At 42.4% G+C, this 21407-nt stretch overlaps 1 protein-coding gene across 12 annotated transcripts in view; it reads left to right on the plus strand.

Moving 5' to 3' along the window:
- The window catches only part of LOC122562047 (multiple PDZ domain protein), a 368714-nt gene extending 348015 nt beyond the window's left edge, over positions 1 to 20699 (plus strand). For all 12 annotated transcript variants that reach the window (XM_043714532.1, XM_043714569.1, XM_043714586.1 and 9 more), the window contains 5 exons: positions 4653 to 4775; positions 6963 to 7067; positions 7257 to 7369; positions 14017 to 14140; positions 19790 to 20699. In XM_043714532.1, the coding sequence (XP_043570467.1) occupies positions 4653 to 4775; positions 6963 to 7067; positions 7257 to 7369; positions 14017 to 14140; positions 19790 to 19936 (612 nt within the window). In that variant the 3' untranslated portion in view covers positions 19937 to 20699. The remainder of the gene's footprint in view (positions 1 to 4652; positions 4776 to 6962; positions 7068 to 7256; positions 7370 to 14016; positions 14141 to 19789) is intronic.
- The last annotated feature ends 708 nt before the right edge of the window (positions 20700 to 21407 follow it).

Raw genomic sequence — 21407 nt, forward strand, 5'->3', positions numbered from 1 at the left:
GCATTTCCAACGCCCCTCCCCCAAGTCCCACCTCCCTACCTTTTATCTTAGCCTGCTTGGCACACTTTCCTCATTCCTGAAGAAGGGCTCATGCCCGAAACATCGATTCTCCTGTTCCTTGGATGCTGCCTGACCTGCTGTGCTTTTCCAGCAACACATTTTCAGCTCTGATTTCCAGCATCTGCAGTCCTCACTTTCTCCACCAACTGAGACCCATACAAGATTCCATTTCTGCTTAAAGTCCATATAAAAAACATCAAATGCCCTACCTCCAAACAACAACAACCTGTATTATCCAGCATCTGCAGTCCTCACTTTCTCCACCAACTGAGACCCATACAAGATTCCATTTCTGCTTAAAGTCCATATAAAAAACATCAAATGCCCTACCTCCAAACAACAACAACCTGTATTAATATAACCTCTTTAATTTGGAGGTGCTGATGTTGGACTGGGGTGTACAAAGTTAAAAATCACTCAACACCAGGTTATAGTCCAACAAGTTTATTTGGAAGTACTAACTTTCGGAGCGCTGCTCCTTCATCGGATGGTTGTGGAGCATAAGATCGTAGGACACAGAATTTATAACAAAAGTTTAAAGTGTGATGTAACTGAAATTATATATTGAAAGAGACCTGGATTGTTTGTTAAGTCTCTCATCTTTTCGAATAGGCATGTTGGTTTCAGTTCTTTCATATGTAAATCCCAATACTTTCATTAAAGTTACATTCTCAAGTGAACTTTAACAATAGGTGCCATGTTGGCCCAGATAATGTGAGGTGCCTTGTGTGAGGCTGACTGTGTCCCAATGTTCAGAGTGATTCTAATCTAAAAAAGAGATTTATAGAATCTTACATGGATTCATGCAGTTTTTGAGCAAAATGTAATTCTGCAAGTACAACTTCACCCCACAAACTTGTGGGTGCATACGTACATGTGGGTGTGTATTTGAGGGGGGTGGGGTGGTGGTGAGAGTATGTGTGAGAGTGTAAAGAGGTCTAAGTCTGTGAGAGATTGTGTGTATGCATCCTAATTTTGGCACTTGCTTTCAGATGTTATGCAGTCATAAAACTGTATAGCATGGAAACAGAGCCTTCGGTCCAACTCATCCATGCGGACCAGATATCCTAAATTAATTGATCTCATTTGCCAGCATTTGGTCCATATCCCTCTAAACCCTCCCTATTCATATACCCATCCAGATGCCTTTTAAATGTTGTAATTGTACCAGTCTCCACCACTTCCTCTGGTAGCTTGTTCTCAACACACACACCACTCTCTGTATGGAAAAAGTTGCCCCTTGGGTCCCTTTTAATTTATCCTCTTACCTTAAATCTATGCCCTCTAGTTTTGGACTCCCTCACCATAGGCAAAAGCCCTTGGCAATTCACCCTATCCATGCCCCTCATGATTTTATAAACCTCTGTAACTCAGCCTCCAACATTCCAGGGAAAATAACCTCAGCCTATTCAGCATCTCCCTGTAGTTCAATCTCTGCAACCATGACAATACTCTTGTTAATCTTTTCTGAGCCATTACAAGTTTTACAAAATCTTTCCTATAGTAAGAAAACCAGAATTCAAAGCAATATTCCAAAAGTGGCCAAACCAATGTTCTGTACAACTACAGCATGACCTCCCGACTCCTAGACTCAATGCACTGACCAATAAAAGCAAGCATAACAAACACTGCCTTCACTAACCTGTCTACCTGGGACGCCACCTTCAAGTAACGTGCACTCCAAGGTCTCTTTGTTTAGCAACACTCTCCAGGACCTTACTATTAAGTGTATAAGTTCTGCCATGATTTGCCTTTCCAAAATGCAACACTTCACATTTATCTAAATTAAATTAGTTGTGGGAGGTAGGATGAATGAAGGAGTACGAACCTTCAAGGAGGTGGCTGCAATAGCAGACAGAGTGAGAGAGAAAAGTGTGTGGCATGAACTGGCGTAGCAGAGGTTCATTGACCCCGGCCCAGCACTGATGGCCATTTCACCAGACAGCGAGGGTGATGCTGACTCAGGTGACTTCGCACCAGACTGCCAGGGTTGGGTAGGATGCCAAAATCCATGTCAGAGAATCACAATGCCATCATCCTCTTCTCCAATGTATTCAATAATCAAGGCAGATTTGAAATGCCAGTGCTTATCCAAGTTCATATCAACCTTTTAAAGATGGCAAAGAAGGCGTGCTGGTCTTTCAGCAGATGCAAGGTGTTTCAGGAATGGTGCATGGTAAGTTGGAGCTGGAATTAGATGTGAGGGACAGGATAGGTAGTTAACAAGGCGTGTTTGGTAAAGTATGGTGAGAAATCTCATTAGGCCTTGGGTTGGAAATCCCTCTTAAAGGATCGACATAATTCAAAGTTAGTCTAAGTAACACTGAGATTCAGCCCAGTGTATCTTCCAAAAATGCATGCTGGCTGTCCTTAATTTATTTAAATCCCTCCAAATGCCTGTTAAGTTTGTTCATGTGATTCTTATTTCTGAAATCTTCCCTCATATTGATGTTAAACTGACTGGTTACTTAGAATGTATTGCATCATTCTTTTGACAAACGTGCTACAAGTGTCAGTCTCCAATCTCCCCCTCTCTATTTAGGAATGGAAATTATAGCAAGTCCTTCAATTGTCTCTACTCCTACTTCTCTTAGCAATATGGACAGCAAACCATGTGGACTAAGCAAAGTATCTACTCTAAGCATAGCCAGCTTTTTGGTATACCCTATCATTTCTCCCCCTTCCATGGCTTCTAACATCTCTGCTTATTCCAATGTAGTTTTCAGCATCTTCTTCCTTTGTAATAGATGATACAAAGTACTCACGAAGCTTAAGGCCTTTGCTTGCCTTAAGCTTCTCTTACTTTTATTTTGCACTCATGGCCCCATCCATCCTGTTTCCATGCACTTACTCAAGTAAATGGCATGTACATTGTATGTTTGGGTTCCCTTTTATGATACCTGCCATTCTATCTTCATTTTCTGGTGACCAGGCCTGCTTTCCCTTTCTTTTCCTCTTTCAACTTACTGCATCTGACTTGGTTCTTTTTTGAAGAATTCATTTAACTTGTATCATGCAGTTTTTTTAGTTTTATTATATTCTTTGTATCTGCTTCTCGATCCAAAGAACCTTGGTTTTTGTTCTTTACCTTCTTGTGTGAGTGTACATAGCCTGCACCTGAAACATTTCCTCTTAAAGATTATTCAATGTTCTGTTACAGTTTGTCCTTTTAAATCTTACCTTGGCAAGTTCCCCTCATCACAGTAAAGGTGGCCCTCTTCCAGCTTAAAACTTTTATTTTAGATTGTTCTTTGTTCTATTCCATTACTAAACTCACCCTTATGACACAGTAAGTAGTACAGCAAACTTTGTTATAACAGGCACATTATGAACCAGCAGAAATAAACCTCAAATACTGCAAAGTATTATTTCTGTCCAATTATTATAGTTTTTAAAATATATTTACCTCACTGTAAATATACTTGTTCATTTGAATGGCCACACAAAATAAAACAATTTATTCAATTTTGAGTCAACTTCTCACATATCACATCTGTTGTAATGTCTGAGTTGTCAGTTGAGGGGACAAGTGAGAAGGCTTTTTGCCAGTAAGTTTTATTTAAGACAAAATTGCATTTTCTTTTCTGATTTATACTGTAAATAAAGTATAACAATGATGTGCATACCCCGTGCGTTGTTTCCATCAGTTGGTGTGTTTTTACATTGATTATGCTAATCTCTTGAGTATCTGGAATATTTAATCAATTGGCACACTCCTCTCATAAATACCAGATACAGGTGCACAATCCATTATCTGAAATGCTCGGGACCAGCTGATTTTTGAAATTCAGAATTTTTTGAATTTCAGAATAAATGACAGTTTTGATGGTGAAATTTTTAAAAATCTTACCAGAGGAACACACTCACTGACTAAAACAGACCTTGAGAGAAAATCGAGGCCTGCCAGTGATGGGCCACGTCACATCTGAGTGACACGCATCGAGCGGGTGTCGACGTAGGTTAACTGTTTGCACACCAAACAATCTTGTTAATGAGAAAAAAACTTCACAAAAAAACCTTTGGACTTTGAAGCTTTTCGGATTTCGGGATTTTGGATAAAGGATTGTCTACCTGTAATATAACATTTACTGTACTTGCATGTAAAGTAAAACTATAGAAATAGCAGAGTGAGCCTTTTATTTGACATAGAGACTTTAGAATGTACAGTAACTACTTTGGTCAGACAGAGTATAAGATTCCTTCTGCCAAGTAGGAGGTCATTTGAAAAATGTCTGTAATATCTCGTATCTTTTAAAATTTAAAATATGCTTCTGACTTTCAGTGACCTTTTAATTCTCCTCATTCGTTCTCAAATGTCCCTTGTTCCTCTGAAGGAGCACTATGAATGCACATTGCAGTAGTTAAGTATAGTTGTAGTAATAATATAAGTAAAAGTACATGAGCATAATTCAAAAGATTTATTACAGATAAGAGAGAAAAGGGATAGTTGTCAAATGCGATCTGCAAACATAACTCTGCTACAGAGCAAGAACAATCCAGTATAATAATGTTGCAAACCATTTCAAACCTGTAAATGAAAATACAGTGTATTTTTATTTCCTCTGAATTTCATGTGGTGTTGTTGACCATAGGGGCCTGTTGATTCGCTGGGAATCAGCATTGCAGGAGGCGTAGGTAGTCCTCTTGGAGATGTCCCCATTTTTATTGCAATGATGCAGCCAAATGGAGTAGCAGCCCAGACCCAGAAACTGCGGGTAAGTTTAGAATTTTGGCTGATTACTTATTAAGAAATTATTCATAAGATTCCATTCTGTATTTATTGATTAAATATCTTTGTTGGAACATTTAGCATAAAGAGTCGTGTTCAGTAAAGTAAAATGATCTAAAACCAGATTTGTTAAAATGCCACGTATATGCAGTGTTAGGTTTCAATCAGAGTTTACTTCTGACTTTATGCTCTTGTTTTCCCCTCAACTATCTATGGTGTAATGAGTTACGTTCTACATAAATAACACCACAGGATCATGTTCAACTGTGTGTGATTTCAACTCTCTGTTTTACTTCACTCATTGTGCAAATAGATATCTTATTTTCTGTACTTTGAACTTTGTTTTATGAAATAATTGATCTTTATGTTATCTGTTGTTCATACAATCAAGCTAAGTCTGTATTTCATCATGTAATGTGTTTTCTGCCACTGTTCTCTTAAGTGTAATTATCTACAGAGCCTGTTTGGTCAAGTATCATATAGGAAAACCACTTACTGGTCTAACTAGAAGAGACACTAGTATTGAACAATAAGAAACTTTTTAAATATTAGCAACTAATTACAGTTTGCAATGATATGATAACTATTGTGAAACAGACTTTAAGGAGAACCTTACTCCTTTGAAACCCTAAACTGTTCTGTCGAAAAGCCCACATGACATAATTATAATGGGAGTGCTTAAGCCATTTCTCAGAATTAACCTTTTCAGACGGTTACACCCTTGTGTGTACAAAAAGCATTGTTGAAATGAATTAAAATATTTCACTGTACAATTTGCAGCACAACTTTGCCCATCCTCTAAAAATTTACAATTGAATGTCAGTATATAAAAGTCAATGACTTATATAGACTGTAAAATCATTCAAAATGAATAGTTAGCATTAACAGATTACAGCAGGCTAACTTATAGAGTCATAGAGATGTACAGCATTGAAACAGACCCTTCGGTCCAACCCGTCCATGCTGACCAGATATCCCAACCCAATCTAGTCCCACCTGCCAGCACGCGGTCCATATCCCTCCAAACCCTTCCTATTCATAGACCCATCCAAATGCCTCTTAAGTGTTGCAATTGTACCATCCTCCACCACTTCCTATGGCAGCTCAGCCCATACACGTACCAACCATCTGTGTGAAAAGATTGCCCCATATGTCTCTTTTATATCTTTCCCCTCTTATTCTGAACCTATGTCCGCTAATTCTGGACTCCCCGACTCCAGGGAAAAGGCTTTGCCTATTTACCCTATCCATGCCCCTCATAATTTTGTAAACCTCTTTAAGGTCACCCCTCAGCCTCTGATGCACCAGCGAAAACAGCCTCAGCCTGTTCAGCCTCTCCCTATTGCTCAAATCCTCCAACCCTGGCAACATCCTTGTAAATCTTTTCTGAACCCTTTCAAGTTTCACAACATCTTTCCGATAGGAAGGAGACCAGAATTGCACGCAATATTCCAACAGTGGCCTAACCAATGTCCTGTACAGCTGCAACAGATAACCATCTTCGTTGTCCACTACACCTCCAATTTTGGTGTCATCTGCAAACTTATTAACTGTACTTCTTATGCTTGCATCCAAATCATTTATGTAAATGACAAAATGTAGAGGATCCATCACCAATCCTTGTGGCTCTCCAGTGGTCACAGGCCTCCAGTCTGAAAAACAACCCTTCACCACCACCTTTGAGCCAGTTCTGTATCCAAATGGCTAATTCTCCCTGTATCAACCTTGATTTGTGATATTGTCAAGTTGCTGCTCAACTATTCCAGGTGTGCTTTGACTTCAAAATGACTGTTAACTTCAGATTGAGGTAATCAAGTACACTAAAAGTTGAGATTTATGATCACCTCCAATGATGGCATCCCATTGCCTTTCTGCATCACCTTAAAAATGACCAGGAATCTAATGAGAATATTATAAATAGGTTTGTGGTTTTGTATCAAAAGAAATTGAATAGTGCTTTTATAATCTTTGAACACTAAAAATCAATCCACGTCTGAGTGCAGAATTTACTAACCTTAGTCTATGGGCAATTGATGGTGCAAATCTGGTCTGCTGATGGTAATTTACACATATTAGAAGTTTGAGATATGTATCTTTAATATGATTTCAGTCCAAGAGATATGTCAACTACCTGTCAAAGCAACTGATTTTAATCCTGTGTTGTTAATTATAGATTGGGGACAGAATTTTAAGTATTTGTGGAAAACCTACAGAAGCCTTGACTCACTCCCAGGCTGTAAGCATGCTGAAGAATGCTACAGGTCATATTGAATTACAGGTATGACAAAGCATCATGTGATTCAATGGGTATTTGCCATTTGTTAATATTTTATTTGTTTGGTGAATTCATCTAAATTTCTGATTCTGATCTGTCAAAATATTCTCGCATTAATTTTAACAGTTGTATCTTTAAAATTCTCGTGCATCTCTGTGCTTTCTGAATCCAGCTGTAAACAATTGTTTCTAGGTGGTTGCAGGTGGTGATGTTAGTGTGATAACTAATCAGCAACAGGAGCACACTACGACTACACTTTCTGTCTCAGGATTGACAGCAAGCTGCATTTTTCATGATGACCTAGGGTGAGTATTTTGGACTTATTGCACACACTATACCTTAGAAGGAGGATTATTCTCTTAAAATACAATACAAGGACCTGGATGTTCTAATGGCCAAATAGTCACTGTAGAGTAGTATAGACTAGAGTTGCACATCAGGACCATGTATGGCCTGAGTCTGAGGGAATTGCCTGAGAAATTGAAAATTCAGGCAGGGCAATTGTTATATTTTGATTGAATTTTTCAAAGGGGTACACAATGCATTTGCTGTTGTCTTCTTGGACTTGAGCAAGGCTTTTAATCAGGTTCTGTATGGGAGATTGATAATGAAGGTATCAAGGAAGTTTAGAAACTTAGATCCACAATTGGCTGAGTGGCAGGAAGTAGAGGGTGATGGTTGAGGAGTATTTTTCCAACTGAAAGTGGCCGATGGGCTGACCAGTGGTAAATAGAATTCAATCCAGATAAATGTCAGGTGAAACATTTGAACAGCAAAGGGTGATGGTCGAGGCGTGTTTTGATGCCTGAAACTTTGTGACCATTGGGGTTCCGTAAGAAATAGGAACAGGAGAAGGCAATTGAGCCATAGAGTATTATACATGCCTTTTAAATGTTGTGATTGTACTAGCCTCCACCACTTCCTCTGGCAGCTTGCTCCATATATACACCACCCTCTGTGTGAAAAAGTTGCAGCACGGTGGCTCAATGGTTAACACTGCTGCCTCACAGAGCCAGGGACCCGGGTTCAATTCCTGCCTTGGGCCAACTGTCTGTGTGGAGTTTGCACATTTTCCCCGTGTCTGCGTGGGTTTCTTCCCACAATCCAAAGATGTGCAGGTTAGGTAAATTGACCATGCTGAACTGCTGTAGTGTTAGGTGCATTAGTCAGGGGTGAACGTAGGGGAATGGGTCTGAGTGAGTTGTTCTTCGGAGGATCGGTATGGACTTGTTGGGCTGAAGGGCCTGTTCCACACTGCAAGGAATCTAATCTAATCTAAGCTAGTCCTGCTCTGCCATTCAATAGGATCACGGCTGATCCAACATCCCACACATCTATTTCCCTGCCCTTTCCCCATAACTCTTAATCCACTACTGATCAAGAATCTAACTATGTCAACCTTAAATATACACGAGGACAATGCCCCCATAGCTCTGTGACAAGCAGTTTCAACTATCTGAGAGAAGAAATTCCTCTTCATCCCAGTCTTAAATTGGCACCCATTTATTCTGAGCCTATTCCCTCTGATCTCCCACTCTCCCTTGAAGGAAATGGCCTCTCAGCATTTACCCTGTCAAGCCCCTTAACAGTCCTATATGTTCCAATGAGATCCACCGCTCATTCTTCTAAACTCAATTTAGCCTGTGCTCAAAAGAGAGCCCCTCTATACCAGTGAACATTTATCAAAATGCCTTCAATTAAATGATACTTTTTTCCCTTAAATAAGGGGACTAAAACTACTCCACATGTGGTCTCACCAGCACCTTGTACATTTGAAATAAAACTTGCCTACTCTAATGCTCCAACCCACTTGAAATAAGAACCAACATTCCATTCCATTTCACAGGGATCAGACCTTTCCTGTTTGTGGTGTACGTAAATGATTTAGACTTGAATGTAGGAGGGTTGATCAGTTAGTTTGCAGATGATATGAAAATTAGGGTAATATAAGTAGTGAGGAGGATAACCTTGGATTACAGCACAATATAGATGGACTGGTCAGATGAGCTGATCAGTGGGAAATGGAATTCAATCTGGACAAGTGTGAGGTGATGTACTTGGGCGGGGTAAACTAGGCAAGGGAATACATGATTAACAACCCTGAGAAACACAAAGAATCAGATGAACCTTGGTTTGTATTTCCACCGGTCCCCTAAGGTTGCAGGACAGGTAGATAAAGAAGGCATGTCATATACTTGCCTTTATTAGCCAATGCAGAGAGTTTAAGAGCAGGGAGGTTACCCTGTAACTATATAAAATGTTTATTAGGTCACAGTTTTAGTATTATGTGCAGCTCTCATTCTAGGAAAATTGCACTATAGCTGGTATACAAGTGATTTACCAGGATTATTCCTGCGCTGAAGAGTTACAGATTAGATAGGCTGTGGTTATTTCCTTGGAGCAAAAGACTAAGTACGGAGTCATGATTGAGATGTATTCTGAGGAGTGTAGCTGGGTAGAGAGAAATGAATATTTTTGCCCATGGTGGTGGAATCAATAATTGGTGCATAGATTTAACTGATTTTGATTTATTATAGTCCGGTATATACCTAAGTACAGTGAAAAACTTTGTTTACGAGCAATACAGCAAGATCATAGTAAGCAGACTTGATCAGGTGTACCCTAGAAACTCTGGGAAGCTAGGGAAGTGATTGCTGGGCCTCTTGCTGAGCTATTTGTATCATTGATAGTCACAGGTGAGATGTCGGAAGACTGAAGGTTGGCTAACATGGTGCCACTATTTAAGAAAGGTGGTAAGGACAAGCCAGGGAACTAAGACCAGTGAGCCTGACGTCAGTAGTGGGCAAGTTGTTAGGGAGTCATGAGTGACAGTATGTACACATATTTGGAAAAGGAAGGACTAATTAGGGATAGTCAACATGGCTTTGTGCATGGGAAATCATTTCTTTGAGTTTTTTTGAAGAAGTAACAAAGAGGATTGATGCGGGCAAAGCAGTGGACGTAATCTATATGGACTTCAGTAAGACATTCGACAAGGTTCCCCATGGGAGACTGGTTAGCAAGTTAGATCTCACAGAATACAGGGAGAATTAGCTATTTGGATACAGAACTGACTCAAAGGTAGAAGACAGAAGGTGGTGGTCGAGGGTTCTTTTTCAGACTGTGACCTGTGGAGTACCACAAGGATCGGTGCTGGGTCCTCTACTTTTCATCATTTATATAAATGATTTGGATGCAAAAATAAGAGGTACAGTTAGTGAGTCTGCAAATGACACCAAAATTGGAGGTGTAGTGGACAGCGAAGAAGGTTATCTCAGTTTACAACGGGATCTTGATCAGATGGGCCAATGGGCTGAGAAGTAGCAGATGGAGTTTAATTTAGCTAAATGCGAGGGACTGCAATTTGGGAAAGCAATCTCCGCAGGACTTATACACTTAATGGTAAGATCCTAGGGAGTGTTGCTGAACAAAGAGACCTTGGAGTGCAGGTTCATAGCTCCTTGAAAGTGGAGTCGCAGGTAGATAGAATAAAGAAAAAGGTGTTTGGTATGCTTTCCTTTATTGGTCAGAGTATTGAGTACAGGAGTTGGCGGTCATATTGAGGCTATACAGAGCATTGGTTAGGCCATTGTTGGAATATTGCATGCAATTCTGGTCTCCTTCCTGTTGGAAAGCTGTTGTGAAGCTTGAAAGAGTTCAGAAAAGATTTACAAGGATTATGCCAGGGTTGGAGGATTTGAGGTATAGGGAGAGGTTGAATAGGTTCGGGCTCTTTTCCCTGGAGCGTTGGAGGCTGAGAGGTGTCCTTATAAAGGTTTACAAAATCATGAGGGACATGGATAAATCGACAAAGTCTTTTCCCTGGGGTCGGGGGGATTCAGAACTCGAGGGCGTTGCTTTAGGATGAGAGGGAAAAAGTATAAAGGAGATCTAAGGGGCAACTTTTTCACGCAGAGCGTGGTACGTATACGGAATGAGCTGCCAGAGGAAATGGTGGAGGCTAGTACAATTGTAACATTTAAAAGGCGTCTGAATGGTTATATGAATAGGAAGGGTTTGGAGGGATATGGGCCAGGTGCTGGCAGGTGGGACTAGATTGGGTTGGGATATCTGGTCGGCATGGACAAGCTGGACCGAAGGGTCTGTTTCCGTAATGTACGTTTCTATGACTCTATGATCCAAGCAAAGACATTCAGATCGTAGGGTGCTTAGGCAGAGTGTAACATACAGATTACAAGATCGACATTATTTAAGTTAGAGAGTCCATTTATCAGTCGAATAACGGTGGGGAAGAAGCTGTTCTTGAACATGTGCATGTGTTCAAGCTTCTGTATCTTTTGCCTGACTGAAGAGATTGCAGGAGAGCATTACGAGGGTGAGAATCATTGACGTTGGTAGCCTTCCCGTGACAATGAGAAGCGTAGAGGGAGTTGGAATGGAAGGATGGCTTCCAATACGGTCTGGGCAGCACACACAACCTTCTGTAGTTTCTTACAGTCCTAGGTAGAGCAGTTGCCGTACCAGGCCATTATGCACCCACATGGTATGCTCTCTGTGGTGCATCAGTAAAAGTTGGTGAAGGTCCTTATGGACATGTCACATTTCCTAGGCTGCCTGAGGAAGAGGAGACGTTGTTGTGCCTTCTTTGCCATCACATCAATGTGGGAAGTTCAGGACAGGTTGTCGGTTATCATCACTCCGAGGAGCTTTACACTGTCAACCTCATCTCCATTGATGTAGGTGGAGGTGTGGTTTCCTTTTTTTCTGAAGCCAATCATCAGTTCTTTTGTCTTGCCGAGACAGTGATTGTTATCAGTGCACCATGACAACAAGCCCTCTATCTCCTCTCAGTATTCTGACTCATCGTTGTTTGATATCCATCCTACCACAGTGGTGTCATCAGTAAAATTGTAGATGGTATTCATTCAGGATTTGTCTACACAGTTATAGGTGTATAGGGAGTGCAGTAGACAGCTGAGAATGTATCTTTGGAGGGCAACCGTGTAATGGTTTGTCATGAAAGAGGTGTAGTTGTTTATCTTCATTGATTGCAGTCTCTGGATAAGGAAGCTGAGGAGTAGACCTGAGACCTGAGTTTTGAGATCAGTCTGGAAGGGATTATTGTGTTGAAGGCGGAGCTATAGTCAATGGGTGGGCGTCTGACATAGGTGTCCTTGTTGTCCAGATGTTCCAGGGATGAATGCAGGACTAGGGAACTGGCGTCTGCTGTGGACCTGTTACTTCGGTAGGCAAATTGCAAGCAGACTGGGAGGCTCGAGTTGATGTGAGTCATGACCAACCTCTCAAAGCACTTCATGATTATAGAGGTCAGAACCACTGGGTGGTAGTTATTAAGGCATGTTGCATGTGCTTTCTTTGACTTTCTAAGATTTAAGGTAAGAGGCAGGAGGTTCAGAGAGGATGTGAGGAATTTCTTTTCACCCAGATGGTGGTGAGAATCTGGAACTCATTGTGTACGAGGGTGGTAGGGTTAGAAAACCTTATAACATTTTAAAAGTATTTAGATGTACATTTGTGATGCCAAGGCATATAAGGCTATGGACTGAGTTCAGGAAAATGAGATTATTTGATCGGCCAAAGGACCTTTTTCAGTGACTGTGGACCTCTATGAATCAAAGTATTTCACTGGCTTATCAATTTCTGACTCATTATTCTGTAACAAACAGCACTCATGCTGCAAATCACTAACATCAAATGCCATTTTGAAGGATCTGGGAAAGACAAATGTCACCAATACTAGTTTATTTATTAAGATTGCCTGCAGAATGTCAAAGTAGACAAGTAAGAGACTAGAACAGCACAATAAGCCAGGCAGCATCAGGAGGTAGAGAAATCAATGTTTTGGGTATAACCTTGCTTCACGAATAGAGGTGAGGGTAGGGAGAGCTGCAGATAAAGAAGGGAGGGGTGGGGAGAGGGACAGAATGGTGAGGTAGTGATAGGTGAATACAGGTGGTGGGTACAACCTGGTTGGTCGATAGGAGAAATGAATCCGATTTGTAGCTGGAAGGAAGGGTCAGTAGGTGGAATGGAGAGGAGGAGGCAGGGCTGGAAAGGGATTTGGGAGATGGATAGAAATTGGAGAAACTCAATGTTGAGTCTTCCGGACTGAAAGGCTGCCCAGGCAGAAGATAAGGTGTTGTTCCTCCAATTTGCAGTCTAATTCACTGTGGCAATGGAAGACGCCAAGGATGAACATCTCTAACAGGAAGTGGGAAGGAGAATTGAAATGGGCGATGACTGGGAGGTCAGGCTGGCCCTTATGGGCCCTGCTGAGATGTTCAGTGAAACGTTTCTTTAGTTTATGTTTGGTCTCACCGATGTAGAGGAGACCACATCGGGAGCACCAGATGCAGTAAACTAGGTTGGAGGACATGTAGGTGAACCTCTGTTCCACCTGTAAGGACAGTTTGGGGCCCTGGATGGAGGTGGGGAAGGTGGTGTGCCAATATGCATCTTTTACGGTTGTAGGGGAAGGTACAAGTGGTGGGGTAATGGTGGGGAGTGTGGTGTGAATCAAAGAGTGGCGAAGGGGATGGTTCTTGTGGAATGCACAGAGTTGGGGAGAGGAAGACATTCTGCTGGTGGGGTCTATTTGGAGTTGGCGGACGTGTTTGAGGATGATATGTTGGGTGGGGTAGAAGACTAGTCCTTAGAGTTAGGAATTGTGTGATTCTACATTATGGAGTCTTAATTCATGGTTTGGAAACCCCTATTCTAGGGAGAGGATGGATTCATTGATGATGGAGCAGGGGTTTGACCTAGAAACCTAAGGCATTTGATTCAGTCTTACTGATGTTTATTGGAATTTGATTATAGTATTAATTCCTCCCAAGAAATGGACAGGGCAACCAAGGCATTAAATTACGAAACTTTATAAATTAGGTTTGGATGTGGTGGGGTGGGGACAAGCAGGAGGCTGCAGGAAAAATGTACAATACTAAGCATCATTGTTTTTCTTATCCTTCAGGCCTCCACAATATAAAACGATTACTTTGGACAGAGGTGCTGATGGACTGGGCTTTAGTATTGTTGGTGGATATGGCAGTCCACATGGAGATCTTCCTATTTATGTGAAGACAGTATTTGTGAAGGTAATGAAACAGCGAAGATGTCTGAATTTTGAAACTCTTGCCAGTTGTATGCATGCCTGTATTACAGTTTCAGAGCATGTTTATTTAATTCAGTTCATCATTAAACCATCATGAAGCACAGATCACAATTTCAACTGCCAGCAAGAGATGAGTTCAGGTACAGGCAGGGGGTTAAAGTCTTAAAAGTGACATTTAGCAATAAACCTGACAGTATTCCCCCCCCCCCCCGCCATCTTGGTTTAGTCAAGGCAGGTTTGCAGGCAAGCAGCAAATCTCTGTGGAGCTGTCAGTTTGGAAAGAGATTGACCTAGCATTGTGACTGTGACAGCCAGCAATTACTTCCTCCTCCAGTGGAACTGAGCAGCTGCAACTACACCTGACTGAGAGGCTGATGTAAGAGAGTGCTTTCTTTCACTAAAAGATAATTTCCAATGTCTTGGAAGTCACTTTGCCCGTCTTCAGTCACTTCAGACTATTCCTGATGTCACCCTTCACTGCAGAGCTTATGCAGCTCTGCCTTGGACCCCTGAGAAGCTAACTGAGCAGAAACAGCACCAGGAGCATCACCAGCTGCAATGCCAATTGCTATCTCCTCAATTTGATTCCACTCCACAGAATAGAGAGGAGGAACAGGGCTCCAGTTTAACAGAAGCAAGATCCCAACAGGGTCTACAGGCAGAAGTGATTTGGAGATGCCAGTCTTGGACTGGGGTGTACAAAGTTAAATATCACACAACACCAGGTTATAGTCCAATAGGTTTACTCTGAGAACTGCTCCTTCATCAGGTGATTGTGGAGAATACGATTGTAAGACAAAGAATTAATAGTAAAAGTTTACAGAGTGATGTAACTGAAATTATATATTAAAAAAGACCCAGATTGTTTGTTAAGTCTCATCTTTTAGAATGACCATGATGGTTTCAGTTCTTTCATATGTAAATCGCAAAACATTTTTTAAAAGTTATCTTCTCAAGTGCACTTTAACAATTGGTGTCATGTTGGCCAGATAAGCTATCGAAGGTGTTAATTCCCTGGGAGGCTGTCTGTGCCACAATGGTCAGGCTGATTCTAATTTAAAAAACGGATTTACAGAATCTCGCATGGATTCATGCAGTTTTTGAGCAAAGTAAAATGTAATTCTGCAAGTACAAATTCACCCCACAAACTTATATGTGTATGTGTTGGGGGGGGTGTGGTGGGGTGGGGTGGTTATGAGTGTCTGTGAGAGGGTGTGTGTATGTGTGAGAGTGTAAAGGGGTTTAAGTCTGTGAGAGGGTGTGTGTGGGAGTGATGTATGAGTATATGAGAGACGGTATGTGTCTGTCTGTGTCTGTGTACAGTGCAGTGGGGGTCATCTGTAGTGTGACAGGAACCCAGCGTCCCAGTTGAGGCCATCCCCATGGGTACCAAACTTGGCTGTCAGCCTCTGCTCGGCTACTTTGCATTGTTGCCTGTCCCAAAGTCCGCCTTGGAGGACGGCCACCCGAAGGTCCAAGGTCGAATGTCCCGGACCGCTGAAGTGTTCTCCGACTGGGAGGGAATACTCCTATCTGTTTGTTTGTTGTTTGTTCTGCGGTATCCATTCATCCGTTGCCGTAGCCTCTGTTTGGTCTCGCCAATGTACCATGCCTCAGGGCATCCTTGCCTGCAGCGTATGAGATAGACAACGTTGGGCTGAGTCGCATGAGCACCTGCCACGTACGTGGTGGGAGGTGTCCCCACGTGTAGTGGTGGTATCCATGTCCACACTCTAACACGTTTTGCAGTGTCTATTGTGACAAAGTTGTATGCTATTGTCCTGAAAGCCGGGCAGTTGGCTACAAACAATGATCTGTTTGAGGTTTGATGGCTGTTTAAAGGTGAGAAGTGGAGATGTAGGGAAGGTCTTGGCGAGGTGCTCATCCTCATTGATAATGTGTTGCAGGGTGCGAAGAACATGGCGTAGCTTTTCAGCAGTTTTACAGCTGTAACCGACAGGGTACCCTTCATTGTCCAGTACTTCCCGGGATGTGAGGGACCACACTCCTGTTACTCACTTACTGGGCCTATTTTATTGAAGAGGCTGACCTCTTATTCCCCTGTCCATTCTTGGCAAATATGTCCTCACTTCAGTTGCAGAGATCCTGCAACAGGACCTCCAAATCAAACACATAGAGCAGGGCATTTCAGAGGCAGCTGACTTAAATTTCTAGAGCAGTGATTAATATCAAGGTTAGCTTGATTCTGTTGGTAGTGATTGCTGGTGAAGGGAATCAACCAGGAATTCCATTGCTATTTCAGTCGAGTTAACTCAAAGGTATAGGTTAGGAGGGGGACTGAAGATAGAGTGTGATAATGCCCTGTAGTTTCAAATCACTTGTCAGCGCTCACTGTTGGGCACAGATATGGTGACTAAGTATGTTGCAATGCTACTGAAGTAATCTAGCACTATGAAACCATATTTGCAGAAGTTTGATTCTTAATTACATTTGGCAACATGCTGTTTGAATATATTACAGAAATGGTGCAAAATCAGATGTAATTTGAAAGAGAGAAGGCAAAATCAGATGTAATGGTGTTACAGTTAAATAAAGGTAATTACGAGGGCATGTGAGAGGAATTGACAAAAATCGACTGGAAGCAAAACCTAGTGAGCAAGACAGTAGAACAACAATGGCAGGAGTTTCTGGGTGTAATTGAGGACACAGTAGAGAGGTTCATCACAAAAAAAAGATAGATCATCGGGGGTGGGGGGAATTAGACAGCCATGGCTGACAAAGGAAGTCGGGAAATGTATTATAGAAAAAGAGAGAGGCTATAAAGTGTCCAAGAGCACTGGGAGATCAGAAGATTGGGAAGACTACAAAACAAACAGAGCAAAACAAAGAGAGAAATAAGGAAGGAGAGGTACAAATATGAAGGTAAGCTAGCCAGTAATATTAGAAATGATAGTAAAATTTCTTCCAATGTATAAGAAACAAACGAGAGGCAAGAGTAGAAATTGGACCACTCCAAATTGACACAGGAAGGCGAGTGGTAGATGGTAGAACAGGAAGTAGCTGAAGAACTTAATAAATACTTTGTCAGTCTTCACAGTGGAAGACATGAGTAATATCCCAGCAATTAAGGAGAATCAGGGGGCAGAGTTGAGTATGGTGGCCATTACAAAAGAGAGAGTGCAAGGGCGGCACGGTGGCTCAGTGGTTAGCACTGCTGCCTCACAGCACCAGGATGCCAGGTTCGATTCTCGCCTCGGGCGACTGTGTGGAGTTTGCACATTCTCCCCGTGTCTGCGTGGGTTTCCTCTGGGTGCTCCGGTTTCCTCCCTCGGTCCAAAGATGTGCAGGTCAGGTGAATTGGCCATGCTATATTGCCCATAGTCAGAGCGAAATGGGTCTGGGTGGGTTACTCTTCGGAGGGTCGGTGTGGACTTGTTGGGCCGAAGGGCCTGTTTTCATGCTGTAGGGAATCTAATCTAAAAGCCGATAAATCTCCTGGCTCTGAGGGGCTACATCCTAGAGATCTGAGGGAGGTGCCTGAAGGAATAGCGGAGGCATTGGTTATAATCTTTCAAAAATCACTGGAGTCAGGGAAATCCTGGAAAATTGCTGTTGTTACCCCCTTGTTCAAGAAAGGATCAAGACAAAAGATGGAAAATTATAGGCTGATTAGCCTAACCTCGGTTATGGGTAAAATTCTAGAATCCATCGTTAAGGATGAGATTTCTAAACTCTTGGAAATGCAGGGTCGGATTAGAACAAAAAGTCAGCATGGATTTAGTAAGGGGAGGTTGTGCCTGACAAACTTGTTAGAATTCTTTGAAGAGGTAACAAGTAGGTTAGGCCAGGGAAACCCAGTGGATGTTATCTACTTAAACTTCCAAAAGGCCTTTGATAAGGTGCCTCACAGGAGGCTGCTAAGTAAGCTGAGGGCCCATGGTGTTCCAAGTGAGCAGGTTTCAGTGTTGGGGCCGCAGCTGTTCACTTTATATAATAATGATCGGGATGAAGGGTCTGGAGGTATTCTAGCGATGATACAAAGCTGGGCGGACAGGCAGGTAGTTCTGAGGAGGTAGGGAGGCTGCAGAAAGATTTAGACAGTGTAGGAGAGTGGTCCAAGAAATGGCTGATGAAGTTCAGTGTGAGCAATGCAAGGTCTTGCACTTTGGAAAAAAGAATACAGGCACGGACTATTTCCTAAACTGGGAGAAAATTCATAAATTGAAACTTTATTGCTGGAACAGCACAGCAGGTCAGGCAGCATCTAGGGAACAGAAGATTCGACGTTTCGGGCACATGCCCTTCTTTAGGAATGAGCAGAGAGTGTTCAGCAGGAGAAGATAAAAGGTAGGGAGGAGGGACTTGGAGGAGGGGCGTTGGAAATGTGCTAGGTGGAAAGAGGTCAAGGTGAGGGTGATAGGTCGGAGTAGGATGGAGGCGGAGAGGTCAAGAAGAAGACTGCAGGTCAGGAAGGCGGTGCCGGGCTGGAGGGATCCGGCTGAGACAAGGTGGGGGGAGGGGGGATGAAGAAACTGGTGAAGTCCAAGTTCATCCCCTGCGGTTGGAGGGTTCCCAGTCGGAAGATAAGATGCTCCTCCTCCGACCGTCGCTTTGTTGTGGTTTGGCGGTGGATGAGTCCAATGACCTGCATATCCTTGGTGGAGTGGGAGGGGGAGTTGAAATGGTGTGCTACAGGTTGGTTGGGTTGGTTCGTCCGGGTGGCCCAGGGGTGCTCTCTGAATCGCTCCGCAAGTAGGCGGCCTGTCTCCCCAATATAGAGGAGGCCACACCGGCTGCAGCGGAAAATTCATAAAGCCAAAGTACAAAGGGATCAGGGAGTGCTCAGCCAGGATTCTCTAAAGGTTGACTGGCAGTTCGTGTCATGGTTAAGAAAGCAAATGTAATGTTGCCATCTATCTCAAGAGGGTTGGAATGTAAAAACAGCGATGTGCTACTGAGACTTTATAAAGCTCTGATTAGGCCCCATTTAGAATACTAAGTCCAGTTTTGGGGCCCCACACCTCCGGAAGGACATACTGGCACTGGAGCATGTCCTGTGGAGATTCACACAGATGATCCCTGGAATGGTAGGCCTAACATATGATGAATGGCTGAAGATCCTGGGATTGTATTCATTAGAGTTTAGAAAGTTGAGGGGAGATCCATTAGAAACTTACAAGATAATGTATGGCTTAGAAAGGGTGGATGCTGGGAATCTGATTCCTTCAGGTGGGGATACCAGGACCCATGGGCACAGCCTTAGAATTAGAGGGGGTCAATTTAGAACGGAAATGAGGAGACATTTCTTCAGCCAGAGAGTGGTGGGCCTGTGGAATTCGTTACCATAGAGCGCAATGGAGGCCAGGGCGTTAATGTTTTTCAAGGCAGAGATTGATAAATTCTTAATCTCGTAAGAATTTAAGGGATACAGGGAGAGTGCGGGTAAATGGCGTCGAAATGCCCATCAGCCATGATTGAATAGCGGAGTGGACTCGATGGGCCGAATGGCCTTACTTCCATTCCTTTGTCTTATGGTCTTAACTTGTGAAGTATGAATTTTCATGCAACTGCAAGGAACCAAAGTTAAGCTATATACAGCAAAGATCATTCAGTTGCCATATTATTATTAGTGTACTATCACTGTTAAATCTAAAGACGTTGTAATGTTTAGGGGGCAGCTGCTGAAGATGGACGACTGAAACGTGGAGATCAAATAATTGCTGTCAATGGACAAAGCCTTGAGGGTGTGACACATGAAGAAGCTGTTGGTATCCTGAAGCGCACAAAGGGGACTGTTACATTAATGGTACTTTCCTAATGTATGTTGTTCTAGATGAAAACACTAAAGCTTAATTGGACATTTATGATGAGAACTGAAATGCATTTATGCATACATACAAACATGTAAGAAATGTAAACACATTAACAGACTGCCATAGTATTTCCACACACCATGTTCAGGATCTGAATTATAGAAGCTTTTGATTGGTCACAGCATAGTCTATAGTACTTATTTTCAGATGCAACGTTATTTTAACTTCATTTTCAAATTTTATATACTTGCCCATTTTAGGCCTGTAAATAGTTCCAGAATTACTGTGTAACTTCTATTATTTTCTGCTTTTAAATAGTCACCAAACATTTTCCAGTTGAACAGCTGATTGGTGGTTTAATAAAGTTTTATTACTTTTATTGTTTTATTGAAGTTAATCAATGTTACATGTCACAAATTAACTGCTTTAGATTTTTACATTTTGAAACTCGTTGACAGTGTTTTTCTGTGAAAATCCATGTTATCTTGGAATAGATGAATATGGTGCAAATTTACTGCTTAAAAATTGTTTGATAAGTGTTTCCTGAATAGAGTTCTTAAATCACACATCCATCATTCTGCATTACTGTTATCAAACAAATGCAGCAGTAGAAGTAATGCTCTTGAATTATCAAAAACAGATGACATGATGGTAGGATTGCATGCAAAGTTAAACTGACTCAGCCATGGTTACCTTAGTCTAGATTAGAGTGGTGCTGGAAAAGCACCGCAGGTCAGGCAACATGCGAGGAGCAGAAAAATCGACGTTTCAGGCAAAAGCCCTTCATCAGGAGTGAAGGCAGGGAACCTCCGGGGTGGAGAGATAAATGGGAGGGGGTGGAGCTGGGGAGAAGGTAGCCAAGTGTATAATAGGTGGATGGAGGTGGGGATGAAGGTGATAGGTCAGAGAGGAGGATGGAGCGGATAGGTGGGAAGGAAGATTGGCAGGTAGGACAGGTCATGAGGATGGTGCTGAACTGGGATAAGGTGGGGTTTGGGGAAATGAGGAAACTGGTGAAGTCCAAATTGATGCCCTGGGGTTGAAGTGTTTAAAGGCGGAAGATGAGGCATTCTTCCTCCAAGCATCGGGTGGTGAGGGAATGGTGGTGGAGGAGGCCCAGGACCTGCATGTCTTCGGCAGAGTGGGAGGGGGAGTTGAAATCTTGGGCCACGAGGCAGTGGGGTTGATTGGTGCGGGCATCCCGGAGATGTTCCCTAAAGCACTCTCATTTCCCCTCCCCCCAGCTTACTCCAGTCCAAACTTCCAGCTCAGCACCATCCTCATTTCTTTCATTGTCTTTCACTGCAAAGTGACTGAAAAGTAATTTCATCAAATGGTCAAGTTGCTATGGTAAGCTCCTGCATCTTGACTAATTAATATTAATGAGGCCTAAACTCAATTTCAGGCTGCCTTGGACCTCCTATTTTTTCAGGTGCATATGTCATTTCCTTCAAAGTGAAACAGTGTGCTCATAAG

The sequence above is a fragment of the Chiloscyllium plagiosum genome, chromosome 2 (genome assembly GCF_004010195.1).
Source record: "Chiloscyllium plagiosum isolate BGI_BamShark_2017 chromosome 2, ASM401019v2, whole genome shotgun sequence".
Taxonomy (NCBI): Eukaryota; Metazoa; Chordata; class Chondrichthyes; order Orectolobiformes; family Hemiscylliidae; genus Chiloscyllium; species Chiloscyllium plagiosum.